We start from the raw sequence: 25527 nt of genomic DNA on the forward strand, positions 1-25527 counted from the left end.
ATATAATATAATAAAAAGTGAGATTAAATTAATAAAATCTTAAAATTGATACGATAAGTAATGGGCAACCAGTGCAGCGAGGTCAAAATTGGGGTTATGTGACATTTGCCTCATTTTGTTAAAAGTCTAGCCACTGAATTCTGCACTAATTGCAGACTGGACATGTTACGCTTGCTCAAGCAGGTAAAAACAGAGTTACAGTAATCCAGTTGAGAGGAAATAAAAGCATAAAAGTAATATTAAAAAACAACATAGGCATATTCTCCTAAAGTTAAAAGGTGATAAAGCTCTTCACATTTGGGGCCTCCCGAGTGGCTCAGTCAGTAAAAGTGCTCAGACTGAGCCCTATGAGCTGGACTTCGCTTGTTCAAATCATGCTCATCTTTTTAGCCGATTGTGACTGGGAGAGCACAGTGGCAGTGCACAATTGGCCTAGCGCCACTGGTGCTATCGAGGGCTAAATCAGCAGGGTCTCTCTTGGCTCATCACCAACGATGATCCCCTACTGGTTACATGAGCACCTGTAGGTTTGCAGTTCCATCAGCATGGCACTGAACCTCTCATGCTGGCTGTAAAGCCTGTACTAGTGTGTAAAATGATTAGGGTTAGTTTAGGGAGGCTGGGATTGGAGAATCCTTCCTTTCCCTCCCATGTGTGATGCATTTGCACAATTGGTGATTCTAAAACTTAGGGGAGAGCAAACACACAAAAAGATAACTGGCAATTCCATTACAAAAAAATAAAATAATAATGCTCCTTGCATTATTGATTTGTCCCCAAAATGGTTGGAGTCTCTCTCTTATGGCAATGGTTCACACCCTTTTGTTTGCATGTTAGAGGGATCTCCCTCCACAAACCATACAAAAAACAAAAGCTCAACACTAACCACATGCTTACATGTTCTTATGTGATATTTAAGACATAGTTATGTTCATTTTTGGACATTAATATAAATTTATCAAGGGAATACTTTTGTAAGAATTTTAAATTGATAAAGCACTGCCAATTGCATAGTACTGTACACATCTATTGATCATTTCAAATATGGTATTAATCTAAGAGAGCAATGCAAAAACAACAGGATTGCCACCAGGCATGTGGTAAAATGTGGTCTGACTGGTTGGCTTAATGACTTTAAGCACTGACCCTCTAACAACCTGAAACTGCTTTAATAGGCCTACAAAATGTATCAGGTAAAATTATTAACTATAAGGTGAACTACTGCTTGCATTTTTAATTGTTACCAAAATGGAACCGGGTCTAAGACATTTCATCATGGACATTTCATCAGTGGGTACCATTTATCACTGGCAATTAATCACCAATTTGCATATTCACTTACAAATTGCATACTAACTAGGGCTGCAACAATCGACTATTTTGATAATCGATTCATCTGTCAATTACTACAACAATTAATTGGATAAAAAATGCTAAAAGTGTTTTATAAAAAAAAGTTTTGTTTTTCCTCATCTAAAGCAATGCTCTCTTTAAAACAACTTGAGATGGTAGTTATAAAACCAATAAAAAACATATGTGCAAAAATAAAAGGTTTTCTAAAGTGCATATAGCTACAGGTGATTTTACATTGTTCTCAAAACATAAAGCTGTTTTACTGTTTAGTTTAAAAGGTGCTAACCAGTTTTGATAAATAATGAAATATTTAACGGCAGTCCAATACTGGATTATGGAGGTAGTATGTTTTTGTTCTGAAATGAGAGACAGAGTATGCATAATAGCACAATTATTACTTGGTCCCCTTTATTGGCTATCCTAATAGTTGTATAGCTTACTTTGTTTTGTCTGTATGTAGGCTACTGTTGTAATGCCTGTCTTTTTACTATGTCTGTTTTGACTCTTCCTTGACTTGTAGCATTTCAGTATAATAAGAGCGCATTCTAAATAATAATAATATCATACAAATATTATTATTATTATTATTAATAATAATGAAAATAATATTAATAATGTAGTTGAGGAGGTAAAGAAACAGGCATAGCTTGCGGGACACACACCCATGCATGAAATGGGAAAGGCTGTGCACTTAATAAGAACATAAGAAAGTTTACAAACGAGAGGAGGCCATTCGACCCATCGTGCTCGATTGTTGTCCATTAATAACTGAGTGTTCCAAGGATCCTATCCAGTCCATTTTTGAATGTTCCCAAACTTTCAGCTTCAACCACATCGCTGGGGAGTTTGTTCCAGATTGTGACAATTCTCTAGGTGAAGAAGCGTCTCCTGTTTTCTGTTTTGAATGCCTTGAAGCCCAATTTCCATTTGTGTCCCCGGGTGCGTGTGTCCCTGCTGATCTGGAAAAGCTCCTCTGGTTTGATGTGGTCGATGCCTTTCATGATTTTGAAGACCTGGATCAAGTCCCCACGTAGTCTCCTCTGTTCCAGGGTGAAAAGGTTCAGTTCCCTCAGTCTCTCCAAGTAGGACATTCCCTTCAGACCTGGAATAAATCTGGTTGCTCTCCTCTGAACTGCCTCTAGAGCAGCAATAACTTTCTTGAAGTGTGGAGCCCAGAACTGTACACAGTATTCCAGGTGAGGTCTAACTAGCACATTGTACAGTCTTAACATTACTTAATGGATCCAATGTAACATGTCCTTGACGGACAACTTTTTGGATGACTACAAATGACGTGTCGGATCCAGTGTGCCACAGTCTTTACCGTGCTCAGGCATCACTGTCGTGCTCCTGTGCCATGTGAGTTTAGCTTTGTAAGCTTTGAAGTTTTCAATGTAAAAGGGCTCCCATACTATTTAGAAGATTTACACATGGTGATAGGTGATGAATATGCAAATCGGTGATGAATTGTCACTGGTGTGGAAAAGCATAAGATGAAAAGTGCATGATGAAAAGACAGGATCCCAATGCAATCCTATAGAATCCTAGAAGAAATGTAGTTACCCAAATCACCCAAAATATTACTCTAAAAACAACATAAAATGTAAGATCAATACCATTCCTACATCCACCTGGAATTCCTAATTAAACCTCACCATAAACCAAAGCTTAAACCAAAAGGGAGTCCAACCCTATCATACCTTAGAAATCTAGTCAGGTACAACATTATAAGTACAATTGTTATCTAAAAGCAGGGTTGCCGCCATACAGGTAACACTGCCCCCAGAAGAGAATCAACTGCTTCTCTATGTAGTCACAAGTACCTCTTCCAGTTACTGGCACACCTCAGGCAATATAAATTCAGGGTACCACATGTCATCATTTCCTGTAATAAGTGTGTACTGTGGAACAGTTGTCACTGTGAGCAAAATTACCATGGATACCGTGTCAGTGGGATAAGAAGCCTGTCTGGAATATGCACTCCTCACGTCACAGTTACCAGTTTGGTTACCTAAACATAACATGCATTTCCCATTTTCCTTTCAAGTGTATTCTCCTCTGCTTCACATTTCTTGCAATGTCACTTTTTTTCTAAATTTGTGTTTATGGGTGAATTATAGTATTTATTAGTACTAAGTTTAGGCAACAGAATCATGACTATACTGAATAATTAAAGTACCCATCCATTGTACATATAATTTACGATTTCAATGCAACTTTAGGGAGTGCTGATCTGGAGGTTCATGCAAATCTGTCGCAATCTATACAGCCCGACGTTTGCACCTTCTTAAGTGCAGCAACACAAGGCGCCACAGCAATGCTGTAGAACAAGATCGACTGCTTCCAAATGGGTGTTGCAGTCCTGAAGTAAACTTTGCACCAGCTGTTGCCTCAACCCAACCGCAACCAACCTCTCAGCAAGACTTTCCAAGTAAAGCATTTGTAATGCTGGAAACTAAACATCATATTTCAAGTTCATATTTATATAATATTTTAAACAATAAATCACATATTGTTTAAATAACAGATAAAACACAGCATTATAATTCCACATGTCCCATCAGGTTTTATAAGTAACATCATTTTCTATCCATAGTTAACTTCCTAAGAGTTTCCTTGTAAAATGTGGACACTTCTCACTCAATTTTTGAGAGGTCACCTGTCATTCACCGTACTTTTGGTGTAAACTGTGTGACAGTTGGGGGTTGGATGTTTAAGTCCAAATATGCAAATGTTTTGCCATTTTACTGCCATGTTATTATTGTTCTACCAGGACAATTAAAATAAAATTCTCCTTTTTTGTTTTTGTCCTGTACTTCTGGAAAGTTTCAAAGGGTACACCAGAATTATATACCACATTCAGCTTGTTCTGAAAACAATCTAAAAAAAAAATAAGAAACTTCAGATTTTTACTGTATAAAACAACACACAGCATAAGCTGTCAGAATGTTAAATGTACTTATGTAGCTGCAGCAAGAGAAGTATGATTATACATGTTTGGCAACACTCCTTGCTTTGAAAGTTTTGAAAGTAGCTACATAGGCTTATATGCTTGCCAAAGAAAGAATCTACTATCTAAACCTTGGATACAAACAAATCCATTTAGTAAGTTTAGGTGCCTCCATTAGATGACGCTTTGAGGATTACATCTGTAGACCACTGCCATCTTATCTTCTACCTTCTTTTTAATCACTGTAATGTGTAGATATAGGCAGCAACACTATGAGCAACACAGCCTGACGTGGAAAGGACTTGTGTGTCTATTTTATTCTTTGTGCTTTACATGATTGTACACAGCGTAATAAATACACGTTTCTGTTTAGAGATATTAGGAAGAGCTAAACGTGTATAGACAACATTATATTCAGACAAGCATGTCCCCATAAGAATATGTTTCCATGTGCAACAATAATACTAAGGAATGCACGTTACAGAACGTAGAGCAGCAGTGTGGTTTGGAGAGGAAAAGCCAATCGTTTAGTCAAGTAGACTGTATAAATTAGCTAGCCTAGATAGGTCTTATACATTTTGTATTTCACTGTTGTGACCGGAAAACATCACCACAAGGACGCCAATGTAAGGCATTTTCATTGCAGCTCACATTGCTAAACTGGCAATTGAATGAAAATGTATAAAAAATGAAAAAGAAAAACATATTGGTTGGTCAATTACTGCTGTAATTGCAAAATATTCCTTTATAAAACAAATAGTCACAACCATTATAGTTAATTTGAAATTGTGACAATAAAAAGTTGTGATAATGTCGGGAAACTTCTGACACGAGATGCCTGAGAGTTGACAGGTCTGCTGTTATTATGCCATTTCCATACGGCTTCTCATGATGTATTTTTACATAGATATTTATTTAACAAAGTGTTGTGTTAGATAAGTATTCATCAATTGCATCAGTTACAACATATTAATTTATGGGGAAACAATTTGTGATAGAGACATGCATGTTTTGCTGCGTAGCGGAGATGCTGCTGAAGAGAAACGTGCAGCTTGTTTATAATATTGCGTCTTTGCTGGCGTGCATGGTACTGACCAATGGAAAGGACGTTACTGTCTGTCATCATTCCTAGAGATAATATATTTTTTACCTAACCACACACCGTGACTCTATGAATATATAGCCAATCCAACGAAACCCTTTTAATGACGTGCAGAAACCAATAGAAGGCAGTAGCACTGAAGAGGAAGAGGAGTATGAAGAGTAATAATGTATAACCATATAACACTCCTTCTCATTAGTTTAGTATGTTTATACAGATCCCAATTAGCTGCCATGTTATTGCATATGTGATTGATTCATTTGAAAACGATGCTCCTGCAAGTGCTATAATAATTCAATAGAATGCAATGTTTTTATCAAATACCTTATACAGTGAGGGAAAAAAAGTATTTGATCCCCTGCTGAGTTTGTACGTTTGCCCACTGACAAATAAATAATCAGTCTATAATTTTAATGGTAGGTGTATTTTAACAGTGAGAGACATAATAACAACAAAAAAATCCAGAAAAACACATTTCAAAAAAGTTATAAATTGATTTGCATGTTAATGAGGGAAATAAGTATTTGACCCCTTCGACTTAGTACTTGGTGGCAAAACCCTTGTTGGCAATCACAGAGGTCAGACGTTTCTTTTAGTTGGCCACCAGGTTTGCACACATCTCAGGAGGGATTTTGTCCCACTCCTCTTTGCAGATCCTCTCCAAGTCATTAAGGTTTCGAGGCTGACGTTTGGCAACTCGAACCTTCAGCTCCCTCCACAGATTTTCTATGGGATTAAGGTATGGAGACTTGCTAGGCCACTCCAGGACCTTAATGTGCTTCTTCTTGAGCCACTCCTTTGTTGCCTTGGCTGTGTGTTTTGTGTCATTGTCATGCTGGAATACCCATCCACGACCCATTTTCAATGCCCTGGCTGAGGAAAGGAGGTTCTCACCCAAGATTTGACGGTACATGGCCCCGTCCATCGTCCCTTTGATGCGGTGCAGTTGTCCTGTCCCCTTATCAGAAAAACACCCCCAAAGCATAATGTTTCCACCTCCATGTTTGACGGTGGGGATGGTGTTCTTGGGGTCATAGGCAGCATTCCTCCTCCTCCAAACACAGCGAGTTGAGTTGATGCCAAAGAGCTCGATTTTGGTCTCATCTGACCACAACACTTTCACCCAGTTCTCCTCTGAATGATTCAGATGTTCATTGGCAAACTTCAGACGGGCCTGTACATGTGCTTTCTTGAGCAGGGGGACCTTGCGGGCACTGCAGGATTTCAGTCTTTCACGGCGTAGTGTGTTACCAATTGTTTTCTTGGTGACTATGGTCCCAGCTGCCTTGAGATCATTAAGAAGATCCTCCCATGTAGTTCTGGGCTGATTCTTCACCGTTCTCATGATCATTGAAACTCCACGAGGTGAGATCTTGCATGGAGCCCCAGACCGAGGGAGACTGACAGTTATTTTGTGTTTCTTCCATTTGCGAATAATCGCACCAACTGTTGTCACCTTCTCACCAACCTGCTTGGCGATGGTCCAGCCTTGTGTAGGTCTACAATCTTGTCCCTGACATCCTTGCATAGCTCTTTGGTCTTGGCCATGGTGGAGATTTTGGAATCTGATTGATTGATTGCTTCTGTGGACAGGTGTCTTCTATATACAGGTAACTAGCTGAGATTAGGAGCACTCCCTTTAAGAGAGTGTTCCTAATCTCAGCCAGTTACCTGTATAAAAGACTCCTGGGAGCCAGAAATCTTGCTGATTGATAGGGGATCAAATACTTATTTCCCTCATTAACATGCAAATCAATTTATAACTTTTTTGAAATGCGTTTTTCTGGATTTCTTTGTTGTTATTCTGTTTCTCACTGTTAAAATACACCTACCATTAAAATTATAGACTGATCATTTCTTTGTCAGTGGGCAAATGTACAAAATCAGCAGGGGATCAAATACTTTTTTTCCCTCACTGTAACACTTGCAAGTAGAAACTGTGTGGGAGCATGTTTTTTATATCCATAACCTTTTCCCTCATACACACCTGTCTAGTCTATACAGGTGTGCATTTAGCTTTTGTTATAGTGATTGATTAATTACCTGAATAAATGCCACGTTTTAACATGTTCACCACACATTTACACACCCTCATGCATTTTTGGTGAGGTTTGCCTTTTGCTGGTAAAAATATCAAGTGCCTGGTAAGTTTCTTCCTTCTACCAGACACAGTGGCTAGTGGCCAAAAAAGTGATTTTTATCCCCTGCTTGTAAGTATGTGTACATCTAGAACAATGTAGGATATTGATTGTTAGCCTGTCATCACAGACAACAACAATCACAATCATGATTGTAAAAATATCTAAGTTGATTCGAGTGCTGAACAGCTTGTGTTGCTGTAGTAGTGAATTAGCTGCAGTTGAGACTTACCTGTATCTGTTTTAGCACTTTGGGGATAGGCTTGCAGTTGAGCTTCTGGCAGGCTTGTCTGTAGGCGGTGATGATCTCATCCACAGTCACATTCTGGGCTGAGGGAGGAACAGACAGCAATTTCAGAGGGAGAAACATGGAGTACACAGCCTGTCATTTGTAATGTTAGTAGAAAAGAGGACAACACAGAGAAGCCCTCTCGCAGCTTGCCCATACAACACACAGCTGGGAAGGTCATAAGGCAAATTGAAATATCAATGGAGAATTCTTAGATTAATTAAATCCCCTTCTGCTGCTTCCATTGCTAATTTGATCAATGCATAGCAAAATAAATCTTGAATGCCCCCTTCGCACCACATGCAATCAGTGTGTCATAGAGAGGAACACAGGAGGGAAACAGGGAGGTGCTAGAGCTCAGGGATAAGAGGCTACAGCTGCAATGATGATTCCTGGGTTTGAGGAGCAAACAACATGCATTGCTTTATTTATTATTTTTCTTCTCTGGGGGGCATAAAAGCCATTGTAGATCGGCTTGCTTATAGTAGTCATTAATATAGGGCTTGGCTCTGTAAACTTCATAACCTCCACACTGGTCAGGCTCCAGTATGCGATCAAAGGGGGTATTGTTCAGCAACACTTCAGAAAAAGCCAGTGGGCCCTTTTGCAAAGATAAATGCTTTTTGTGTACTGCGCGTGAAGAGGTTACTCTTTCTTTTGAAGTGTGTGTGTTTGTATGGGGCGGGTGACTTGTATACAAACATTAAAGTAGTGGTGTTATGACATATTTGGCATCCCCTGGAATCCTGCATCCCTTGACTAATTGTAATTGTGATTGCAAACATTGTACTATAACTAATATGAAAAATAATTAAAATCCTTTTTTAAATCATTATCTTCATTACATATGACTGACTTGACATTTGGCTTTATAAAACAGTCTGAAATGAGAAGATCTTGCCATTGCACGCACAGTCTGAAAAACTTAAGCCAAACTACCAAAATGTGCCTTGTTATATATATATTCATTAAAAAAAAGTCAGGCTACCAGTTTGATTTAGGATTATTTAAGCCATAATGCAGAAAATGTGTAAAAGAAATTCAGGCAAAAGTAGGCAATACATCCCATTTGTTAAAAAAATGATCAGGCTGACATTCAAATGTGTTTGCAGAAGTCAAATGGCAGGATTATGAAATTATTAGCGTAAGCTTTCTCTTTTATTCATATAAATTGCTCAATAAGTTTACCAATACAACCATAAAACATTGTTCCTATACCTTATGTTATAATATGTAAATGTTTATTCACTAGTGAAAAACTATATCAGTTACTGTACCTGCAGCACACAACACAAGAACAGTGTTCTGTTATAGAAGAAGTTGCAGGACAGAAGCATTACAGACTGTGTCTCGGTTAAGTATACCTGGAAATTATGCAGTTGGAATGCAAATGTAAGTATTACAATCCACAAGACTAAAATAAAGGAAATGTAGTAAGTCCCAGACTGCTTTAACAAAACAAATAGAACAATATGGAAATGCTTTTATATATTCCACAACAGTTTGTCCACAACTATTCAAATAGAATTTTGCTGGTTTCGTAACGGATGTTTGGCTTTGAGGTGGGTTAACATACCAGCTGTAGATTTGTGGTAGCTTATTTGCACTGCACATATTATACACTTAACAGTGTTTTTATTTCCAGGTCTGTTCCAGGCTGAAGCTGGGATGAAAACAAACACGCATAATTTGTTCCATTCTATCTATCTCTGACAGTGATGATGATGATGATGATAATAATAATAATAATAATAATAATATAATAATGAATGCTGCATTTACGCCATACAGAGAACCGGGCGATTATGTAGCGCAACATACTTACTCCTCTCCACCCCCAAGGCTCTCAGTGTGTACACAGGCTCTCTCCTCTGCACTCAATAACAGGAAGTCTCTGCAACTGGAATGAATGAGCCACAGCTCTCTACAGCCAAAGCAGGCCTTTGCTTAGGACCTGCAGTCCTACTTGCAGCATTGTTAACCAGTTGTTTTTTGGGGGATTCTGCAAAATTTTGTGCTAAAAATCATCCACACACATACAGATACATTGGAAGACATGGGGGCCAGTCAGTCACTCAAATGTACAAAGATGCGTTTGATTCCTATGGTATGACAGGACTGACTGGGAGTTCTCAGTTGGTACACAAAGGCTGGGTTGAGGTTTATTTCACTGAAAACGGTATGGTATGGTTTCAAAAATAGCATGGTAATATGGTCAAATTTCTCAGGGGTTGATGGATGCCATCAGTTCCAGCTGAAGGGCAGTAGAGACAAGGACACGTTTCAGAGGATGTTTCAGGAGATGTTTTCATCTCTCTTTCATTGTGGTACAAGGGGTCAGAGTGTGTGTGTGTGTGTGTGTGTGTGTGTGTGTGAGTGATCAAACTGGTTCACTGGCATAATCGCTGATTACATAACAAATTCAACAATAATAAATATGTTGAAAATAATAATAAACAAATGTTATGCACAATTATTGTTCATGTGATTTTTTTTTCTTTCTAATCCTCTGGGTTTATTTTTCCTCTGCTGTTTTACATTCCTGTTTTTCCACCCTTCTCTGCAAGATCTACCTTGCTGGCATACTGGATTTGCATAGGTGAAACATCAGGTCATGTCAAGAACAGCCAGGAATGCAAAAGCAGAAATGAGAAAGAAAAAGATAAAACGTTAGGCCTATGCCAACTCTCTGGTTTGTAAAGCTGTTTGACTCCATGAGCTGCAAAGGAGAGAGCAAAATTGAAGCCAACTGCTTTCTTAATATGAACTAGGCAATTGTGTCAATGTCCCTCAGTTCAGTGTCAATGCACTATGTAAGTAGCTGGGTAGAGAGGCTTACATTATGAAGCAGCACTTGCTATTCTATAGCTCATGCTGCAGTTTCTCCATGCTTCTTTTACTGCACACATGTGCTTAAAGCAGGAAAAGGATAAGACAATGGCAACTGTTAAAATAAAATAAGCTACTGAATTAGCACAACTCTTCAACTTCAGTATGTAGGCCAGCGGTTTAACACTGATGGCTTGAATTTCCTTGAACCACCACAGAAACACACACAAAAATACAAATTCAGAGGGTGTTTAGTCATTTTAATACAGCACAGACAATTTCTATGAACATGTCCTTATTGCTTGAGATAAATGTAGGGTAACCAGATGTCCCCGTTTTACCGTGACAGTCCTGGATTTTCAAAATCGTTAAAATGTCCTGGTTTATAGCTTTCCCTTGTTTAGACTCACTTAAAACCTTAAAATATGCAAGGGATGATTGTATGTAATTGATCACATTAAGAAGTGAGCATTTTAAATATATTGGTAAATCCTAATTACTGGTTACTATATGTAATGCGATAATGCTAAAGTTTTCTGGATGGCAACATAAACAAAAGCACTGAATGCACATTCATCAAAGTTGTGTTCCCCCCAATGCAAATTTTACTGATGACAGGCAGACGTTTCTTAAATTGACCAAGTGCAGGAATAAATCACAACCTTTAATTCCAGCACTACCTGATCAATTGACAATTGGGTCAAGACAAGTTTTGTTTTTTTAAAGGAATCCCATACAAAATAAAGGTTGATGCTGCAAATGATATTATAGAAGTGTGAATAATTTATTTAGCAGGCACTTGTAATTGATTAAGCTTATGTGGTGGTTATTCAGGAAAAATGCTAACACTGAATTTGTGGAAAACATTTTGAATAAGCTATGGATGCCAGAATGTTGTAAGACAAATTCATAATACATGTATTAGTTGTTCTTAAGAATAAGTTCTACAAGTTACAATCAGTTAACCACATATACGACTATTTCATACTGATATGCTAACACAAATGGAAATACACAGGTCAAATATAAGCAAAACAAACTTGCACTTTTAACTCTAAAGATGGCCACTATTGACAAGTGAATCTAACATTCGATAGTTTACAAAAAAAAAAAGTATATATTGATTTTATTTTAAAGCCTGTACTAGGGCTTGGCAGTATACAGTTAAAAACTATATACCGGTATTCATTTAGGGACTGGTTTGAACTTTTACTATACCTTCATATCGGTATTTTAAAGTTTTCTATGCTAAATTGAATAATTTACTAATTACTGTGTCATTCAGCAGCCAATGAACTTAGTTGTGTTCACGTATCCCACAACTTGCTGCATTGGTTGCTTGTGACTATGCTGTTTGACATCTGATCAAAGAACGCCGGTCGTGTTTGTGTACCACAGATTTTCACAGAACTGTGCAAATCTGGGCTACAAGAATGCTACTGCCTTTCTTCACAAACCATGCAGAAATCAATGTAATGGGATGACTTCATTTTTAGATTTTCGTTTTTATTGAAAAAATTGGCAGTCAATAATTTAAGTTACGACTTCATTGTGCATCATAGATTTACATTATAGGCCTATTTGTTAAAATAATTGATGTAATTATTTAATAAAGAATTGACAATGCTAAAGTGTTGATCTAGGATTCTATATATCTATGGTGTTGACAATGCTGTTCACAGCTTCATTGTGTAATAAGTTGACGTTCACCTCTGCTAACAAGTGATCCCTGCATCATCACTTCTGTCTCACAGCCACAGCTCGCCTCCTGCAGCAATGGAGTCGTGCTGGGCTGTGGCAATTCTGCACAGATTTCTGCGGATGGGACTTAGTGGCGTTTCCAATGAAATCTGTGAAGTTCTGCAGATCTGTGCATATCTGTGGAAATCTGCTCTCAGAGAAGTTCTGTGTGGAAATACATTTGACAAAGGAAATGAAAACACTTAAGTGTATAATATGTGCAGAGCAAATAAACTACCACAAATCTACAACTGGTATGTTAACCCACCTAAAAGCCAAACACCCAGTTGCAAAACTAGCAAAATTCTATTTGAATAGTTGTGGACAAACAGTTGTGGAATTATCGATAGTCAAAATATTTGTCAAGCACATCCCTATTTCGAAGATTGACTTATTACAGAGAAGATTCTGTACAGGAATTGGTGCCATGCACACGCACGCACACACCAAAAAAGCTTATAGTTGCAAAATCAGTGGAATGATTGCTTTATGTAACAAGCTACAGTGTTTCCAGATGCATACTGTAACACCTTCATTTCATATCACATCACAAATCAACCTCCTTTACTGCAAAGCTGCACCATTACTAGTCCTAAGCCTTAATCAACATCAAAATAAGACTCTCAAATACTGTAAATAATTTCACCCACTCATTGCAGATCTGCAATGTTTTTACAGTTCTTTTCTGAAAAGGGCAGTCCTGTACAGTGTAATAGAACATTCAATGAAGAAAATAAATAATAGGGCACTTGAGTCTATAACTCCTTTTATGGCATGGCAGAGGAAGATTAAAAGAAGTGCAGCTTTAATACTGCGCTGAGGTTCCAAACTCTTAGGACATAAACCCTCTCATTATTAGAACAGCAAAGCCATTCAGAAACTGTCAAATTCTATTAAATATATGGCTGGCCATTCCAATTACCAGACTCCCTTAAGCAGCACTCTCCAGGCTATAGTTCACATAGCCCCAACACAACAAATCTAACTCTGACTAAAAGGTTGCCCAAGACTGGCATTGTGGAGATAAAAGCCAACTTTACAAGGAAGAAGGTAAGTGCCAACACCACCATCATTTAAGAAGCCATTTTGGATGCTTTGGTGAAGGAAAAAAAAAAAAAAAAAAAAAAAGGAGGTACGAAAAAAAAAAAAAAAAGGCTACATGTTCCATGGAAAAGGGGAAAATTAGTAAAGGATAACATTACACTGATTGGTCTCTTAACAGAGGCAGCCCCTGATTGCATTACAGCTGTTAATATCCCAAATTGTCCAGCTCTCTCCAGGATCCTATGTTTACCAAGAAAATGGTCTGGACGGGCCAAGATTAAAGCCCTTTTGACTCAATCTTGAAATGGATCTTAAAATCCATTCTCATCAGTGCAGTTCAAAGTGCCCACACTGAAATACTGCATGCCGATTTAATACAATTGTTTTCCACTAGCTAGTGTTCACAAACAAGAAAGCATGGATTCTACAAACTGTACTTCTGACTGCCCCGAAAAATGGCTCTTTGGTATCTGACCAAGTCTTTTCACAGTCAACCATCACTACAAACTCTTCTTTTCAATGATGTGTGTAAAAGTCTTGCACCTAGGGGTGGGCAGTATACCAGTATGAATGTGTATACCGGTATGAGATTGTGCCATGATATGGATTTTGCTATATCATAGAAATTGTGATAAATGAAATGAAATATGGCATTTAGGCCTAGGCCTATATTTTGTTCAAAATTGCACATGTTTTGCTTTTAATATAAACATACTGTAGTAAATAAAAGCAATACTAGAAGTAAATCATATTATTGCGCTATTTAGTTCAAAGGAGTGGATGTGTATCCCATCAATTTGTCATGCACTTTACAAAGGGGTGCATTCACGTCACACAGACTTTCGTCATTCTGCACAGAATCTGCACAGAATATGGCCACTGAGCCAATGAATGCTTAGACTTTCCACAAATTGTGGTAACGTTCGTGTAGTGCAGATATCCACAGTTCTCTGCAGATCTGCGGGATCAGTGGAACTCTGCAGTTCTGTGCAGAACTGTTGAAATCTGCAAGACATGAACTCAACCCCATCGACCATGTATACAGGATGTGAAGCTTAACAAAGTTACAGTTTGAAAAGATTACATTATTTCTGGTCTTATGCGGAAAACAGAATGCACTTTTTGTATTTGGGGAAAAAAGTTCCATCCCATATAGCAATAATTGTTATACTTTTCTTTACATCCAATTCAATTGTAATTACTTAATTCATATACGTTTATTTATGTTGTGTGTTTGCACAATTTTACCACAGAAATTAAAATAGTAAAAAATAAATTTAAAAAAATGCACAATAAAAAACACATTAGGTGCAATGTCCAATGCCTTACCCTTTCAGGTTTAATAGGTTAGAAGCAATTTATTGTAATTTATTAACATTATAATAAAATGATTAATAATACAAAATAATACTATTATTAATAATAGTAATACTATTTGAGGGTCTCATAAAATGTGCATATCGTGATATCATATAGCCTATTTATCGTCTGGACCGTGGAAAAATATTTTGATATCAATTTCTGATCATATCACCCACCCCTACTTGCACCAAATTAGTAAGACAAAATTTGTTCTGGCCATGCCCCACACATAACTGTGGATTATTGAATATTGGAGGATACACAAAATATACATAATTGGTGTTACCATGTGCACAAATATAGTAATATGCACCAAGTGATACAACCTAACTGTACTGTACACCACCTCCTGAGGTAATCTTGAGACCAATTCTCCAGTACAATATTAAACACTTTGTAGTGTGGACAAAAAAACAAAGCACTTTCAGGTCGGTTTAAAAGTAATACAGCTTAAATGCATTGCGTACACAGTGTCCAAGTGTTTGAACATCAGACAGTTCTGCCACAGTGCGCCTCTTGCCATTCATGTACTGTCTCATTTAAGTTGCATATCCTCCCTTACAATTCTCTAGAAAAACTGCAATCCTGTAAATCTCAGGTAACTTTATGTACCTTCTCTTTATACATCCGTAAGCGTTCTGCTCCAGAGAGAAGCGTGCCAAGCTTTTTTGTGTACACAGTGCTCAAGGACATGGCAATTGTTAAAACTATCTGAAAGCTTGCCAGAGGTGGAGGTAACAGCAGAGGGTTTATCGTTAACATTTAAGCTATAATTGAAATCAAATTCTCACTACCTGACAGGTTGGAACTACCTGGTACCAACTGCTTACTCTCTCCTAGGAAAAAAAACAATCCCTTGCCCTTCTCTTCCTATTGCAGTTGAACAGGAGCTTGGAAAAACAGCCATGCAGAAACATTTCAAAAATCAAATATATATGCGTCACCTGGAAGTTAAAATACCTACAAATATTATTTGGGGGGGGCAGGGGGGGTGGGTGTATGACAAAACAAAACTAAAAAAATAAAAATGTTTATTTTTAATCCTATGTCAAATAGAAGGCATAACAGTATGGGCCCTAGATGTCATTGTTTAACCTACTTTCCTTAGAATATTGCCAGCACATACATCTGTACATGGTGTGCCCTCGGATCTCTTGATTGCTGTGTGTAGAATGTAAGCAATACATAAATAAATAAATAAAATGGTGTGTGTGTGTGTGAGAGAGAGAGAGAGAGAGAGAGAGAAATCTAAGGATTAAACCAATGAGATTAAAATCAGAGTAGTGCATTTATAATGAGTAGAGTGTCACAGAGTCATCCTAGGGGTCACTTTCCAACACTTGCTTTCTGTGTGAACAGGCCGGAAGATAACGCTGGAGCAAAAGAGTATTTGGCTAAAGGTCCATACTCTCCTAATTTAGATTCAGTTAGTGCCTGTTCAGTCATGTTGTTTACATCTGGGTAGCAGTTTACAAATGTGTATCAGGATCACAGGTTATGCTTATATCTTTAAGGACGGCATGTATAGCAATGTGTTGTCAGATCCCAAGCTAGGATTCGACCCGCCATTTCAGACTCCGCCCCCACAGCCTCAATGTGACAGAGAGAAACCTGCTATGCCAAAAGACCAGACCATTGATGAAGGGGGGTCAGAATGCTCTTGCAAATTCAGAGAGGGATGAAACCACTGCAATGAGCTCATACACTGAAAACCCAGTCACCCTAGCACAGACTTTGAGATCGCTATGCCTTCTTTATTCTTTATATGCGCATGTGCCTGGTTACACGAGAATGCCGGCTGTGTGGACGCATTTGTAACGCATGTTCCACTGAAGTATCAGAAGGAAGGTCGGGAAAGAATTTCAACACATCAAACTTGATCAATCACCTGAAAGTAGACACCACGGAGCACACAGTTTCTCAAAACTCAAGCAGCAGCAACAGAGAAACTCCCCCCTCCCACCAACCAACTCCCCCTAAAAACATATACATATACTGTGTTTGTTAAATCAGACTTTCAGTTTTTCTCCTATACATTGCTATGCTTTATTAAGTTAATAAGTTAATAAAGCCTGACAATTTATAGGAGAAAAACTGAACAAAGACTCTTTAAACAAACAATATATGTATATATATGTTTTTAAAATACATTGAAATAGAGATCTGTGAGATTTTAGCAATGATGCGCGAGATGGAGCCTCAATGCATTTTGATTGCTTCTGATGTGTCAGTAACCTTCACTCACATGTGGAAAATTAAGCCATCCTCTCAACAGTAGTTAAGATTCGTCGGCTGCAGTGCAGTCAGTGCAGTTGCGCAGAGAATGTCAGGTCAGTAGAACATCATTCCTAGCAACGATGGTGCTGCTAGTCCGTTGCTATGAAACAACAAGCCAAGTTATCATTTAAAGATATCTTCAATTGCATTTTAAAATATCTTTCAATATTTAGAGATATATTTCAATATTTAAAGATCTGTAAAGGTTTTTAAGATGTATTTACATATTTAGAGATATCTTTAATTAGAGATATCTAAATTCATTTCAAATAATGTTTGAATGAATTGTAGATATCTCATTTTAAAGTGCATTGAAGATATCATCAAAACATTTAAAGATATCTGAAATGAATTTAGAGCTATCACTAATTCATTTTAAGATCTCTAAATATTTACATAAATTAAGTACATCTGCATATACCTTAAACATAAAGTTTCAGGGTTTCCTGCTGCTGCATTTATAAAAAGGCGTGTTGCCTCGCTCAACAAATAATAGAACGTCGAAAAAGAAAAGTAAAAAAAAACCTATATGAACACTAGTGCTTTCGATCTCATCTCCCTCCCGCACCCGCTCGCTCTCATTCTATAGTCACACTGAGTCACAGCAACTCAAGCAAACGGCATGCCCAGTCACCCCAGCAAAGCAAGGCTGCTTCTCATCAACTCTGTAACACAACGGCTCTAAAATGGGGAAATGGGAGAGAAGCTTGATAAAATTGTTGATTATCTAATATAACTAATATAATCTATTAGACCAATTTATCTAATATAACTAATATAATCTATTAGACCAACTTGAAGATTAATCACTAATCTATAATTGATCAGACCTTGGTTTCCTCAGGGCTCAAAACCTTGGCTGAGTTCTGGGATTCTTTCCATCTCTGTCACCTGTTTTATGAGCAAATATATATCTTATTGTTTAATTATCATGTCCTGTAGATTCCTTGAAGGGAGATCACTGGACAGTCTAGTATGCATGGTGCAAACAAGGGAGAGATACGCTGAGGAAAAATTAATTTCATAATAGGAGCTAGAAATGGAAAAGTCACAAAAGTTCAGTGTTACGAGATGATGACAGGAGGCTGTGGTGGCGGAGAGCTGTGTGATGACTCAGTCCTGATAAGCAGTGGGAGAATGTTATTTGCATCACCGTGCTGCAGCTAAGCAGATCAAATCAATGCGTAGCACCGCTTCCCTGTCTCAAATGCAGATGTTATCTTTCTCCCTAATGGTCGCTCCAGATCACACACTGCTTCTTCAGCTCTAATAATCAGCCAAGGAGAGATCAATCAATCGACCAATTGATTGAATGGGAATACTCCTTGATGTAGACTGTCCCCCTCCCACCTCGCTTTCCCACGTCACCCCTCCCTGTCTGCCTCTGCAGGGCTGAAATGAGACACAATAAGCTTTATTATTTATTTATTTATTTGCTGGCAGAAGAAATAGCTGACCTCATTTAGTTTTGTAATGCTTGATTAATGGAAAAACAAATAGTCCTTCTGATCTTTCATGCCCCTTTTCCATTGGCACATGTGATCCGACCCTGAACAAAGCCGGTACCTAGTCGAACTGGCCTGGTGCGGGTCAGGTGTTTTTCCTCTACTCGAGCTGAGGTAAATGATTTCACAAGCTTACCCATTTCAAAAGCTGTGATGCAACATGTGAATATTCAGATTTATCCTCGATACCATGGTTTACATAATTAAAAAGCTTTTAAGGTTATAAATAAATAAATGTATGTATCTATCAAGAGAAGCAAGTTATACAGAAGAAAAACAAAGTTACCTGAACTTATGGTTACTCCTGAGGTCACGAAGCTTTTCCACTCTCTCTCCACCTTCATTAAACTATCCCATAGCCTATATATTCTTTAACAACATATGTAACTTCATAGGTATTGTTGTGTATTGGGGGTTATAAAATAAGATCAGTTCTCACTCCATTTTTTATTAATTGTAATTCTATGATACCTTTACTTTCTCAGTTCAAGAAGTGATTCTATAATCTCAGAGCACAGCTCTTGTAAACCACTTGCAAAACAAGGACATTCCATTTCAACTCTACCATTTTAAGTATCTCCAAATGATTTAATTTCTACCAAATTCTTCTTCTGCCTAAATTCACCTCATTTTACAGCCATGTTATCTGAAATGTCCTGACTTTAGACTATGCAAAAATTGGTTGTCAGGGAGTTAAGTTCACCACTAGGATTGCCACTTTTCCGTGGCAAAAATACCACACAACCTGATGGGGGGGGGGGGGGGCGGTACATAAAAATACCAGACAGACCGGTAAAATACTGTCTGGATGGCAACCTTAACTGCCACAGACATCTTCATTGTACGATTTTCTATTTTTTCAAGTTTGAATGGTTAAACAGATGTTTATGTTACTATTTTGGTTTTGTTAAACAGTTACTTACACAAAAGAAGTCAAAAATTATTAATAAAACCCTGAAGTGTTAATACCAGATTTCCATATTCTTATCTCTTTAATCATCTTAGAAAATGTATAGCAAAGCAACCGTTCCGGAGCTGGAGCAGAGGAATTCCATCAGCTCCGAGGCTGGAGCTGAACCTCTGAGACACTCTGGAGCTGGAGCCAGTAAACCCAGAGCATTGCCAACCTTATTTGACACTACAAAATTATTGCTATGCATGCAATAAGTAATTGCTTATTAAACAGTTGTTAGCCAAGCAAAAAAAAAAAAAGCAAATCGGAATGTGTTGATCCATCAGTGATTGGCACAAGATCCAATTTGTATTGTGTTTAATAGTGTGTATCAGAACTCTAAGAACACCACCCACAAGAACAATAATAAACTCATAACAATCAACAATGCTCTGACTGGGTTAAAGTAACTGCTAGAGGGGCACTATTTTGAAGTGATATTCCAGCACTCAGCATTACAAATATATCAAGAAAGGCTGCAGATTTTTAAGTGTTTGGATTCAAAATATTTAAATTCCTTGCAGGATGGGAAGGCAGATAAGTGAAACAGCAATTTATTGGTTAAAAATACAACAAAATGCAGCACCATACACCACGCCTGCACCCCGCACTGCCACTTAAAACTGCAGGGTCACAGGAAGTAGGTCTGATGCAGCAAACTGAAAAAGGAGATTCACAGCCATTCCATTCGTGTAGAGGGAGAACTTAAACTGAAACTCTGCCAAAAGTCTCCAAAGGTCCAAAGCCATTCACATTTGGGGTAAATCCTGAAAATTGATTTCCAAAGAAGGGAAATGTCATTTTCCTCTCTCCTCCACCCCATGTCAGCTGAGAAGGGAGAATTAGCAAGCTCAGATGGAAAACTAGGGAGGATAGGAAAGGCTCTCTCACACCCTGTTGGCTGGCTTGCAGTCTGCTGGGAATAGCTGAGTCACACTTGTAGTAATGGCCCCTTTTAGGAAAGCTGTGTCACTCTGACCTGCTGACCACTTTATTACAGCAGCACTCTCCTACACCTCTGTCTGAACACAGTGAGGAGAAGCAGTGGGGAGGGCTGTCTCCATTATGAAACACAAATCAGCTTCTCTTTATGAAACAATTTTTGGTGGCAACTTTTAATTAAGCAAATAATTCTGCAGTGGCCTTTTCACAGATGCGATTGCAGTTTAAATGACATTCTGCATACAGGAGGCAATTGCAGACATTTCCCATATTTCACAGGAGATATTATTATAGCGTGGGCAGACAGTTTACTCTGTTGGCAAGCTGAAGGATTCTTGTAAAAGAATCACTGTGGATTGTTGTGCGAGTCTAATGCTGGGTTTACACTGGCATATCTGAGCCGTGCTGGGGTGGCATCGTGCCAACCTGGTATGATTCGGCATGCATTTACACTATAGAAAGGCAAGCCGAGCGATTTACATCACGAATAATGAACGTGCTGAGTAGCAAAACGATGATGCATTATGTATGTGACAGCAAAAGACAGTGAAAACTGACCAAAGACCCAAGGCAAAAAAGTTTTTTTTTTTCCTGGTCTCATGCTTACTCTTCCAAACTGTTTATATGAACCGCCGAAGTATTGAGTGAAAAAAAAAAAATAATAATAACAAGTACTATAGTAGAAAATAAATGCATTTCAAACTTGAACCCTTCGACTAAGTAAACAATTATTATTTATTTCTTAGTTACATTATGACATTTCCCTTCTTTATAACTAGGTTTTAATCTGTGTAGTCCCTGTAACTCTGCTCACGGCCCCCTTCAGCCCAGAGCCAGATTCAGATATGTTACGAGGCCAGAGTTTCACGGTCGGGTATTTGTTAGTGGAAACACACCTGTACGCCCTCAGGGTACGGGTACGCTAGTGTAAACGAGGAATATTATTATGAAGCCCCCTTAAGAGGTTTTAAGAATGCACAGGTTTCCCACATAGCACATAGTAAACAAGGACAGAGGAGGGCAGCTCCAGCCTGGACTGAGCCTGCCTCTCCCATAGCCAGGTGTTTGTTCTTATAAGGAGAAACTTCTACAGCTGTGACTAAATAAATGCTGCTGCTGTTTATATTACAGAGCAGTACAGTACAGGCAATGTGGAGCCAGATTACATTTTATACTCTTAACAGGTCAAGAATTAAATACGTTTTTGCCTAGTACATAAACTTAATCATTAGAGACCACATTATTATTGTAACTCATGCTATCAAGAAGAAGCTTTTTTGAGTGCACAGGCTATGTGCAAAATGGACTTGACTGTAAACAGACTAAATAATTGGTGACTGAATTGGATTCAAAGGGTCATCACTGCATTTACAGTGCATTTCTGATGGTGAAACAAAATACTTATATACTTGATTTTTTGTATCGATATATTGTTGAAAAATGTACCGCGGTCACCAGTATTACCATCCGGGGGGGGCTAATCTACACAAATACAAAATAAAATATTAACAAAGGCACACAGACAGAATAAAATACAGATTTAAAATAACAATGTGGATATGTTCCATTGCCAATTGTTTTTTTAAAGTTGCCGAATTTAAAAGGAGCATTTGAAATACAATTTTTTGATAATGAATATATAAAAGAAGGGATGTAAATTACACAGTTGCAATGCTTTTTCTTGTTGTTTTGTAAGTGTTACAAACAGTTATGTTGTGTTGAAGGTTCCCTGTCAAAAATATCAACATAAGCCCCATTCACACTGAAATGCCAGCAAAATGCAGGATATACTCACCCTAGTAGACATCTTGACAGATCCTACAATATCCTTTAGGATCCCCATAGGATCCTGTTCAGGAACTTAGATCCAATTTTGATACTTTAGGAATACTAAAAATTGGATTTGTCCGGTTTGTGAACAAAATAAGAAATACAAGATAAAGAACCTTGAAGATCAAGGCAAAGGAATCAGCCTAATAACAAAATATAATTCAGTCGCATTTATGCAAGTATTTAATAGTTAGGAAGGACTTTACTTATGCATTGTAAAACAGCATTTGGACAACCTTCCCACAACACCCTGGTTCTTTGGATTTACAGATTAAAATCTTGACAGAATATGATCCTTTAAAATCCTTTAGGAACCCCACTGTATGTATTGTCTGTACTATTGAAGTGGGTTCATGGAAGACATTTTGAAACCCTAAAAGTGAAATAAATATAATATTAATATGGTTTAATGTAAAATGAATATTAATCCAAACACACTGTAATAAGACTTATAATACTTAATTCGTTTAATTTAATTCTCAAATCAGGAATAATAAATATTTTGAATGACTATGATCAATATTAATATTATAAATTTATTGATAATCATATGTTCTCCAGTGGTATAAGGTTTCAGGATGTTTGATAAGATTTAGAGAAAAGTACACATATATACTAAGTGCACCAAAAACAATACATGTAAATGCATATTAGCAATACATTACTGCTTTTCACTTAATTGATTCTCTAATAAACCAAACACAATGCTATCCAAGATATCTACCAGGGCAGGCCATTTTGCTTGCAGATAAAAGCATCCACAAGTTTTGATCGTCCTAGTTGGCACCTGTAGTGACATATTTGAGACAATGGGGGTATGGATGAGGGGTTTCGGTGTTGCCCAGTTTCATTGTAAAATACCATAAACTGGTAAAATAGAAGTTTAATCTGGATTGTCTGTAGGTCTGTTAACAAAAGTAATTGTGTTACATTAAAAAGGCTTCTAAATCAAAATGTGACTGGTAATCAATTACCAGGACCAATGACACACACAGCCCCATTTTATATCTGCAAACTGTTTGGTGTACTGATACCAATTTTTACAGTTTGCCTAGAAAAGGTGGGCACACAGGTTTCTAGGCCTATCTGGTAAAAATTCTATGCCATTCAATTTCCCTCCCAGCTTTCCTTAAACAGCTGGCAAGAGATCAAAATATAAACACTTGGTCTGACAGCAGGGGAGGACGATACATAACAAAGCTAACACCACATGACAGACACTGACAGTACAAATACAGCCTCAACCTGTCTGATTTTGCAACGACATGATGTGGGAACAGGGAGATGTTCAAACGGGAAGGCAGTATAGTGTGGGACCGACGCATTTGTTTTAAAGAAACTGCATGTCTTTCCCTGCATGTCTGTGTGAACATCACTGTCTTACTGTGCTACTGTACTTTGCTATAGTTCAACCCTGATACACCCTGAAGAATAAAGTCTGATAAGAACACGTTTTTATCAGCAATGTGGGCCTGATATACCATACAAGCCCTCCTAGTATAAAACATTATACCTTAATTTTGCCCTGGTTCAACCATATAGTTGCTCCTAATTAGTTGTCAGGCAGAAACCAAACTACCACTCATCACGGGACAGACATGTGGGCCTTGTTATCTTTCTCCCCTGTCTGGTCTGCATACAAGTGTCTGTACTTCACAACTTTTCCAAGATTGTCTTTTGGACCTCTTTTGTGCAGCTGCTCGAAATAAATTCCTTTTTGATTGACCATACATCTCTCTCTGGATTCTTTTCGACTCTTTAGAAGCAATGGAAGTCAGCACAAATCGAGTAAGTGCAGTCTGGGGGGAAGCAGCAGCAGCAGCCACAGTAGTTAACAGCAGAAGCAGATGCCTATAATGGCTGAATTCAGGAGATCAGGTTCATTTGCAATTCAGATACAAAGCTCACTATGAGTTCACAGTCCTCCTCCTCCGGGGTTAGACACACCAGGGTCAAGCTTCTCAAAACACTGTGTGGGGAAGCATACTGTTATAAACTAGGATCCCTCTGACTGGAAGAGCTATTGGCCAAAAGGAAATTATATATACATATTTTGGGGGATTTGATTTTATCATCTTGGGATAGAAAAACATTACCCACAAATTACTTCTGATCATAGGTGCTATACTGAGAAAATAAATCTATATCTGACCAACTCAAAGGATATTACTGATCTTAATCTGATCTTACATGAATAGTACCATATAATTTAACCCCTTATTATATGCTAGGACTTCTGGTAACAAGACAGGAATATAGCCGTGTTCAGAGACTGGGCTGAAGTTCAGTCTATGGGATAGCAGGAAAGGGTGAATCTCGTTTCGCTTATATCAAATGTCTCAACTGACCACACTTCAGATCTGAAAAACTATCAAACAACCAATCATGATTAACAGTTTGTTTTTTAATTTAACTAAACAAATACATGTAGATGATACTTGTATTGTGTCCAGGTCTTAGCTAGGTAGCAAACAGAATAATGGGTTGCTTGTTTGGCCATCGAGATTGATCACTCACTATGAAGAAAATACAACACCCATATTCTTACAAATGATTTCTTTTCCTCTACCTTCTCGGCTCCAGAACCTGTGGGTATTACTCTGGCATAGTATTTAATACAATAGGCACTGGTAAAAATATTGACACAAATCACACAGGGTTTTGTTGTGACAATAATATCAGATTGTTTCTCAGTAAACAGCTTCAGTATTGGGGCATTGATTACTATGCTGCAGATTATTGTATGGCTACAAAAGTCTTAAGGTTACTACATGGATTTGGACTTACCTGGATTTCATTATTTTTTATTATTTTTTTTATAAATAAACAACTAGGGTTGTCACGATACATCAAACAACTACTGGCAAATTACTTAACTTTACATAATATAATGAAATACATGAAATCATATATGAAACCTATATATCACAAGAAACATAAGACATTTAAGTTTTTCCACTCTTTCCATGATTCATTTATTTTTTGAATGAATACAGAAATGTACATTAGCAAAAAAAAACTGTTATACAGACACCATTTTTATTCTCAAAATAACATTGTTTTCAAAATTAAATACAAAAAAAACAACATGTACACAAATTCTGTAGTTTGGGTTGAAATGGGGATTTCTGAACAGTTGAAATAAACTAGAAACGTCTTAAACTGTACATTCACCCCCTCGCATTTACATTCTTGTGATAAACTTCTGCCTCCC

At 37.7% G+C, this 25527-nt stretch overlaps 1 protein-coding gene across 1 annotated transcript in view; it reads right to left on the minus strand.

The window, feature by feature from the left end:
• ppp1r37 (protein phosphatase 1, regulatory subunit 37) overlaps positions 1–25527 on the minus strand; it is an 86836-nt gene that overhangs the window by 38882 nt on the left and 22427 nt on the right. Inside the window, exon 2 of the mRNA XM_066705742.1 lies at positions 7776–7873. Coding sequence (XP_066561839.1) covers positions 7776–7873 — 98 coding nt within the window. The remainder of the gene's footprint in view (positions 1–7775; positions 7874–25527) is intronic.

The sequence above is a fragment of the Amia ocellicauda genome, chromosome 5 (genome assembly GCF_036373705.1).
Source record: "Amia ocellicauda isolate fAmiCal2 chromosome 5, fAmiCal2.hap1, whole genome shotgun sequence".
In the NCBI taxonomy this organism is placed as follows: domain Eukaryota; kingdom Metazoa; phylum Chordata; class Actinopteri; order Amiiformes; family Amiidae; genus Amia; species Amia ocellicauda.